Raw genomic sequence first — 7,971 nt, 5'->3', positions numbered from 1 at the left:
CACTGCTACCCAGTACTGACATCCACTACCTCCCTGGAAGCAGCTGCTTTGCTGTCCTTTGCTTATCTGCTATTTTACACATTCATGGTTGTTTTCTTGCAAGAACCAACCATACTCTGGCTCCTGGCATCTTTTTTACAGGGACACAGAAGTTTCTTTGAAAACATCCTGAGGTTTTATTTATATCTAGTACCACAAGGTGTTTTGTTCCTCTTCGTCCTGCATATATATTTTCCTTCCATTTATATATGCCACAACTTTCATTAAAAGCTGTGGAATAAGTCAGGTTAAGATTCCCACCTGGCTGTAAGTTCAGAATTTTGAGAGAGTGGTATGTCATGCCTTAGCAAAACAAACTGATTGAAATAGAAGAGCAGCCCCAGAGGACAGAAAGCAATGAAAAATAACAGTACACAATCTTGCCTTCTTTGGATAGATTCCAGCAGTCATAGGTGAACCTATATACCTTAAGAAACCTGGGATTATTGGGGAATCTTTTAACGGAGCAGAAAAGGAAAATCAGTGTGTGTTGTCAGATGCCCTGTATTGCTCCTGAGGACTTGTTATAGGACACCTGCTCGGTTGAGGACCCCAAAGTGCCAGGGGAGACTAAAAAGTGCCCTGGACAGCACTCAAAGGACAAGGAAATCCATTTGGTCTCCTACATAACTCTGCTCAGATGAGAATCTTTCCTTGAGAAGCAAGCCCTGAGTTTTTTTTCCTCCAGTGTCAGTCTGATGACTTGTCCAGAAGCGTTCCTCTGATCAAATTTGTCGGCTTAGTCAGGACATTTTCTGCAGTGTTCATCAGAGATGAAGTTTGTCATGTAGGATTTGTCTGCAAAATAATTTTAGTAAAACCTCCTGGAAAAAATGTGGGATTATACATACCCTTGGTCTTCTCTTAGGAACTTTTTTTAACAATAAAAAACCTGTAAAAATTATGATCAAGTGAAAAGTTGAATGTCCTCAATTATACATTATTACATTTTATGATTAAACTTCCACAGTGTAATGGTCTAGAGTACTTTCAAATAGGTCTACGTTTTAGTGCCTCATCAGAAATGTAGAAACATTTCAACCAAAGAAGATGTTTGGTACAAAATTAAATAATTATTATATAAGTTATTTTTAACTATGTAATTTTACTAAGCTATTATAGACAGTATTTTTTTTTCCAGTGTTATATCACAGCAACAAAGATTTAAGACTCTGGAGGTTCAGTTTAGTTTCAGTCATAGAGTAATCAAATATAAATAAACATAAAATTTGAACTTGCTTTCATGAGAAATTCTGAAAACTCCAGAAATGCTATCAAAATACGTTTTACAGTAATACAAAAAGTTTGTAAGACACAAATCCAGTTGCAGGTGTATATGAGAAACCGTACTCTACAGTGATGACTCTCATTGATTCTGCTGGGGTCCAGATCACTGCTGAAATCCATCATAAACACATTTATTTAAGGCTTTAGATCCCAATATTTGAAATCCTAAAGAATCCATTTTGAAGAAATGTGATCTTCAATTCTGCATCAGGTCACTTTAAAAGGAAGGTGTCATATTGGGAATGACAAATTGAGGCAGACAAAATAGGAGGTACTGTTTGAAATCTGAATTCAAACCCTTTCCTGTAAAAAATTAGATTTTAGACTTGAACATTTAAATAATAAGTTTAGATATAAAGTTGGCATATCAATTTCTGACACTAGGATTACTAATATGGAAATAATATAACTAAACCTTCTGTGATTCTTTCCTTAGTGCTCTTATAAGTACTGCAGAGAACTGCAACAACCACAGATTTCAATCAGTAAAAAGAAAAATAACTTTTGAAAGATTGAACTGGTTACCAAAGAGAGACTGGTCGTATTGAATCAAGATAACACTGAAAGAAGAGAAAATTGTAATTAATTCTAGATGGATATGTACAGAAAAGTACAGAAATGAATAACAACGTGGGCCAAGTTTTTCTAGCATTATACTGTTTTTGTTTTTAAGGGAAAACATGATGTTCTCCTCAGACATTTCTGTTTTATTTACCCCTTATTCAGAATTCCTTTATTCTAGTCCTCAACCAGTCAATTCTTGTGTGATGACTTCACAGAATTACCCATATGAGAGAGACTTCATTCTCTTAATAATTTCCGTGGTCCTTTGCTGGCATCTCACTAATAATCTGTATTCCCTTTGTACAGGGCAGCCCTGAGCTGGACAGAGCCCCCACAGAGATGGACCCACCAGTGCTGAGCCAAGTGGCAGGACCATCTTCTGCGACACCATTAGCCTTCTTGACACAAGGATGCACTGCTGGCTCATATTCAATTTGAAGTCTACCAGAACTCTCAGGTTTTCTGGGAGTGCAGAGCTGCTTTCCAGCTGGGTTACCTCCTGCATGTACCAAGGCATGGGGGAGCTGTTCCCAGGTGCAGGACTGCTCTTGTTGAACAGCATGATGTTCTGGTCAGTCCATTTCTCCAGCCAGTCTAAGTTCCACTGGACAGCAGCACAACCCTCCGGTGTACTATCCACTTCTTCCTATTTTGTCCTCTGCAGCTTGCCGAGGGTATGCTCTGGCCCAGAATCCAGGTCACTATTGAAGATGATGAACAGGATAGGATGCAGGTTTGTTCTCTGGGATACACCACTAGCTACCTGCCTTCAGGTAGACTTTGTGCCACTAATCACAGCACTATGAGCTTGCTCTTCAAGCCAGTTTTAAATCCACCTCACAGTTTGTTAAGGATACTATTACTGACAGAAGCCTTGGCCTGAACTAAGGTGCAAATGGGACCATATGGATTTTATTTAACAATAAATGGATTTTATTTAACAATAAAATGAGAGGGAGAGGGAGAGGGAGAGGGAGAGGGAGAGGGAGAGGGAGAGGGAGAGAGAGAGAGCAAGAAGAAACAAGAGAGAGCAGAAGATAGTCACCACCCATAGATCCAGAGGTGTCCTTTTAATCCTTCTTAACCCAGGGTTCTTGGTGGTAGGGTTCTGAGGTAATTCAAAGCTTTTCACTATTTATACATTTTTGTAAGCAAAGGAACTAATGGTCATTGGTTACATAGTTCTCTTATTCTATTGGCTAAAGGATTCCCTCACTTCTAGTGCTAATACTGAGTCTCATGCTCAGTCTTCCTCTGGGTTGTGAGTTGGTGGCTGCAATCTCTGCCTGCCAGAATTACCTTTTACCCAGCCTGAGCTGACTTCAGCACAGTTGGTGAGTTGACTTTCCTCTTGGCCCATAGATTCAGCCATTATCACTGATACATTCTTCTCCCCAGCTTTGTTTACTACCCCCTAGGCCTGAGATAACACTCAGACAACATCTTTATCTTGTCTCATGTATTCCTCATGGTGTCTTAATTCACAGTTCAAGTTTCAGGTATGCACAGAGGCATGGTGGTTGCAGATGCCAGTTGTCCCATAACCTGCTGATCAGGATCTTTGTTTGGCCAGCGATAAGCACACGAGCAGCAGATTCTTTACACACTTTGTCACTGTGAATTTTTGTCTGATTACCCAGGATGTGCTAGCTAGATCTTCCAGGCTTGGAGTTGGGCCGTTCTGTCACTCCATTCTGTGCTTATCTCATGGAAAAGTCTTTCTGTGGTAACTGTGTTTGAGACAGAAAACGGTGATCTTTAAGTCCTTATACTAGTACTGTCTGCCTTAGAACTTTCTGGTAATAAAAGGCATCTCTAAGGATAGCTTGGTGTCTTGGTCCATATCCAGAGCAATCCAAAGCATCTTTCCTCATAGCCTCTGCCTGGGTATGGGGCTGAACACCAGCAGATGCTCTTGATATCCTATCTTTCTTTTCTGCTCATCTGTGACCTAGAATTCCCCAGAGGAGAGTGTGCATCTCATAGTTATAATGTTGTCAGGATAGCAAAGAACAAAAGATCCTGAAAACACACCCAAAAAGCAACACTACACACCCTGAAGACAGTTACTTGTCAGATGACAGCTACAATAGATAATCTTACTCCCAGACTTTCATGTTATCAGCAATAATTTTCTCTAAAAACGACAAAACACACTGGTTCTTCCTTCTTTTCCATCTCAGTATCACTAAGTGAAGCAGTTGACATGTGATAAAAACACGAGGTGTATATGCAGAATACTGGGAGAAGCTTCACTGGGATCTGAGTTTCTGTAGGCAGGCACAAGCCATGAAAGGCTCTGTTGTGCTTCACAGCAGCTGCTCCCTGAGCAGCTATGTTTTGGGATTTTTTTTTAGAATTGTCTTATGAGAGAAGCAAGATGACTGGACCTTTGGCATGTAGGGGAGCTACAAACATACCCACTGGTTGACAAAAAACTCACACACTTCTGAGTAGGCATGAAGGTCCTTTTCCAGTAAATGTGATATCTAAGTCTTGTCCTGGGTTTCTGCTGTCTTCAACTGCTAAATGGTCTTGACTAACAGAGCCAGTACGGAGAATTCTTCATTATCAGCATATGTTAAGAACCAGACCATGCCCCCAGATGATTTCTGACAAAAGATGCCTGGAAAGTAATGAAACAAATAAAAGGCTGCTAATATAAAAAAACTTAATCCCAGTAGTGAAAAAATCAGCAAAACTTTGCTGCTCCCCAAACAGAAACAAAAGGGATGTCATAGAATACAATGAATAAAAAAAAATAATTCCACCAAGCAAAATCTAGTGAAATGACTGCAAAATATTAAGAACAACCCAAATTTTATTGTAAACATTTTAATACTACGATAGTTACAAATACACACTTGCTTATCAGGATCAATTGAACCAGAAAATAGCCTACAAAGGGCCTGCTCTTGCTCGAAGAGATATTGACAGGATTTTACAGCAGACTTCAAGGAAAACCAAATTTAAGCTTTTAAATGGTTTCTGCATTTTTACAGAAGTATGTATCTCAAAAAATCCCGATATATGACAAAAAATGTGCATCTCCACTCTATACCTCTTCGGTGTTTTCCTCCTATGGAGGATTGATCTCTCAGAGTTGGAGTAGCCTTCATAATGTACATTTTAAATAATTTAAGAATAATCTTCCTGTGGAATTAATAACAATCCATATAAAATGAAACAATATTGCTCAAGAAACTGTTTAGGCCTTGAAGAAAGGTAGAGTTAAACAATTAGAAATGTCCTGCAAAACTGTGAGTCCTACTAACTTTAGAAAAATGTCTCTCTCAGTCATCAATTCTTGTTGAAAATGTACAAAAGAAGCCAATATTAAATTGTATTTTTACTCTTCTTTGTTGCCCTTTTTCAAATAAAACCATGGTAACATGCTATTAAAAATGATGTAACTTTTTCTTATATAACTAGTTAGCTTCTATATTACATTTATTATGTCTTACTATATTTTTGAATATTTACTGAAGGATATTGCTTTACCAGACAGCCTTGTTAAAATTTTAAATAATATTATTACTGGAATTTTAGACTATATCACTTAAAGTAATTTTTCATGACATTTTTTTATTTTAGGTTTTTTGAGATCAAAATGTAGAAGCAATTTTTTTTTTTTAACAGGGAGTTGGTCTCTCCCTTTTCTGACATATGAGCTGTAATTTCAGAAATTTAGAGAGGCAAACAAAAATTGCAGTTAGAATGGCAGTCCTGGCATATATGAGAGAACTGTTTAAATTTGTGGATAATATTTTAGCATACACACCCACACATCTGCATGTAGCCAAATAGGAGCGTATGACTTATACCCCCTAGTTTTTAAAATACTTCCACCAAATGTTTTATTCCAGCCTTAAAGCTTTAGCAAGATTATGCTTAATGTCATTAATAATAGAGCCAGTCACTTTTAGGAAGAGACAAAGTAACTGGATCTGGATTATTCTTATTACAAAAATGTATTTTTGGCAGAGCCACAAGTATGTGGTGATGGGGAATTTCAGTTCTTACATCTCTTTAAATTTGCATATATTTAAAAAGACAACAGATTATTTAGTCTAATCAGTGTAGTTTTTGTAATTTTTAGTTCTGCTCATGTGTTCTTGAAAAGATTGTTTTATGCAGCCTGTTAGAAATGAAATATTTGTAGTTGATTTACTGCTGATTTTCAGATTAAGTGAAAGTTTCTTTTCCTGATCTCTTCATAGCCTGTAAGAGGCTGACCATACTGGAGCTGCTCCAGTAAAGGAATATAAGATCATTCTTAATAAAACTCTGATTTCATTCCATCACATTTGGCAGATGGCATCTTCCACAACATATTTCTCCTTGTTCTCTGCTAGAACAGGGGAGTACACCACCTACTGAAAAACCACAGGTCTCCCACACAAATTCTGATACTAGAGGGACAATATACCTACACTCACATGCTTTTCTAGATGAAAGTACAGTGTACTTTGAAGAGTCATGCCACTAGAAATAAAAACTTCCTTGTACCTCCCTGAAAAGTAAAGCCCTAAACTACTGTGTGCCATTCTTCAGAACCTGATTCCCACATTCATTTCTAGTACCTTGTACTATAATTTAATAGATGCTCTTCCACTTAAAAATACTGTGTAAATAGCAAGTCTGGAATTATTGTTAAACTGGTTGCAGTTTAGTACTGTAACTCATCAATTTTTATTTAGAGTAACTACAAAGTGCTTCAGAATAGTTTCACAAGAAAGGTGCAAATAAATACTGTGCCCTCTTATGTCCGGTCCCATGAGACATAAAGTCCTGGAGAGCCCACATTTAAAAGTATCCTCAATTTTTACAGCAATTTAATAATGATACTGATTTCTTATACTGGAGAATGCTTCTGTCTCCAGTGTTTATTTGGGTCAGTGTCTAACAGCATCATAGCCAACAGGCCTGCTGCTTGCCCGCCATTAGTCTTGCTGGATCCAAACACACTTATCTGAATGGGTAAAAAAGGTATGGTGCTACAGTGGGAATCTGCACAAAAATGGTCCTCTTACTGTGCAGAACTTGTGGTTATTAGCTGATTCCTTTTGATTAATATTTGCAGAAAAGATGAACTGGCAGCACACTGCAGTGTAATTTTTCTTTTTGGTTAATAGGCTCAAAATATCACAGTGGAATGCTGACAGGTCTATCAGTTGTCAAAATTTTCCAGGATTTGGATCATGGCACTGAAATAGCTCTGATGAATGTCTGCACAATGCATGGTACAGCACTTCTCCTGCTCCCAAAGGATCTGAGTAAAAATGGAAGCATCTTTATTGCTTTTATGTATGAGGAATTGATGCATCAATGAGTGAGTGAAGTGTGTCAACACAGAGTGAAACCCCTAAATGACTCTATAGATTACATTCTTTTGTAGTACACAGACTTCCCCTAAAACTGGGAGTACTTCTACAGAGTAATCACTTTATAAATTAGGGGTAAATACTTTCCCCATCAAAATTTCCAAAAGGCAAAACTCCCACTGAATGAAGTATGATGTGGATTTCACATTACATTTGTAACCAAACTCAAGTACTTTGTCACATATAGGAGAAGTAACAAACAGCTGTACAGCATGCTTGATGCAGTCTATTCCAATTCTGAATGATAAAAATGCAGTATCAAATATTTTAACCTTTTTTCAATATTTTTCTATTCACAATTTTTCTGTTCCCATGACTCTCATTTTCCTTAACTGTTATTTCTACAGCCTAAAGAGGGAAAAAGAAATAACAAAGGAAACAGAAAACAATAAATCCTATTATCCAGTTGACTGAATAAATGTATATGACCACCAAGTCCATATCAAACCGCCATCCACGGCTATCATCCTCGAAGTCCATGAAGTCCATCCTGTGAGCAGCATGTGGGAAATGCCTCCTGGTCACAGTATTTGAGCGCCTTCGGAAACCTGCTGAAAAACAGACAAGGAGATAAAAATCTTTTTAAAAAGAACCAGATTGACTAGCAAAAAAAGTTAACACTCCTTCCTCCAGTTATCAAAAAGACAAATAGAAGCAGGAAATCTCACACCTCACTGCTAAGTTTCATCACTTTGTT

At 37.7% G+C, this 7,971-nt stretch overlaps 1 protein-coding gene across 2 annotated transcripts in view; it reads right to left on the bottom strand.

Moving 5' to 3' along the window:
- Positions 1-4,703: 4,703 nt before the first annotated feature.
- The window catches only part of RNF180 (ring finger protein 180), a 69,844-nt gene continuing 66,576 nt past the window's right edge, over positions 4,704-7,971 (bottom strand). Inside the window, exon 7 of one of the 2 annotated variants that reach the window (XM_064736535.1) lies at positions 4,704-7,825. In XM_064736535.1, coding sequence (XP_064592605.1) covers positions 7,623-7,825 — 203 coding nt within the window. In that variant the 3' untranslated portion in view covers positions 4,704-7,622. The remainder of the gene's footprint in view (positions 7,826-7,971) is intronic. The other variant, XM_064736534.1, reaches the window with a different exon arrangement.

The sequence above is a fragment of the Zonotrichia leucophrys genome, chromosome Z, assembly GCF_028769735.1.
Source record: "Zonotrichia leucophrys gambelii isolate GWCS_2022_RI chromosome Z, RI_Zleu_2.0, whole genome shotgun sequence".
In the NCBI taxonomy this organism is placed as follows: Eukaryota; Metazoa; Chordata; class Aves; order Passeriformes; family Passerellidae; genus Zonotrichia; species Zonotrichia leucophrys.
The sequence above is the reverse complement of the archived record's forward strand: the minus strand, read 5'-3'. Positions and strand labels throughout refer to the sequence as shown.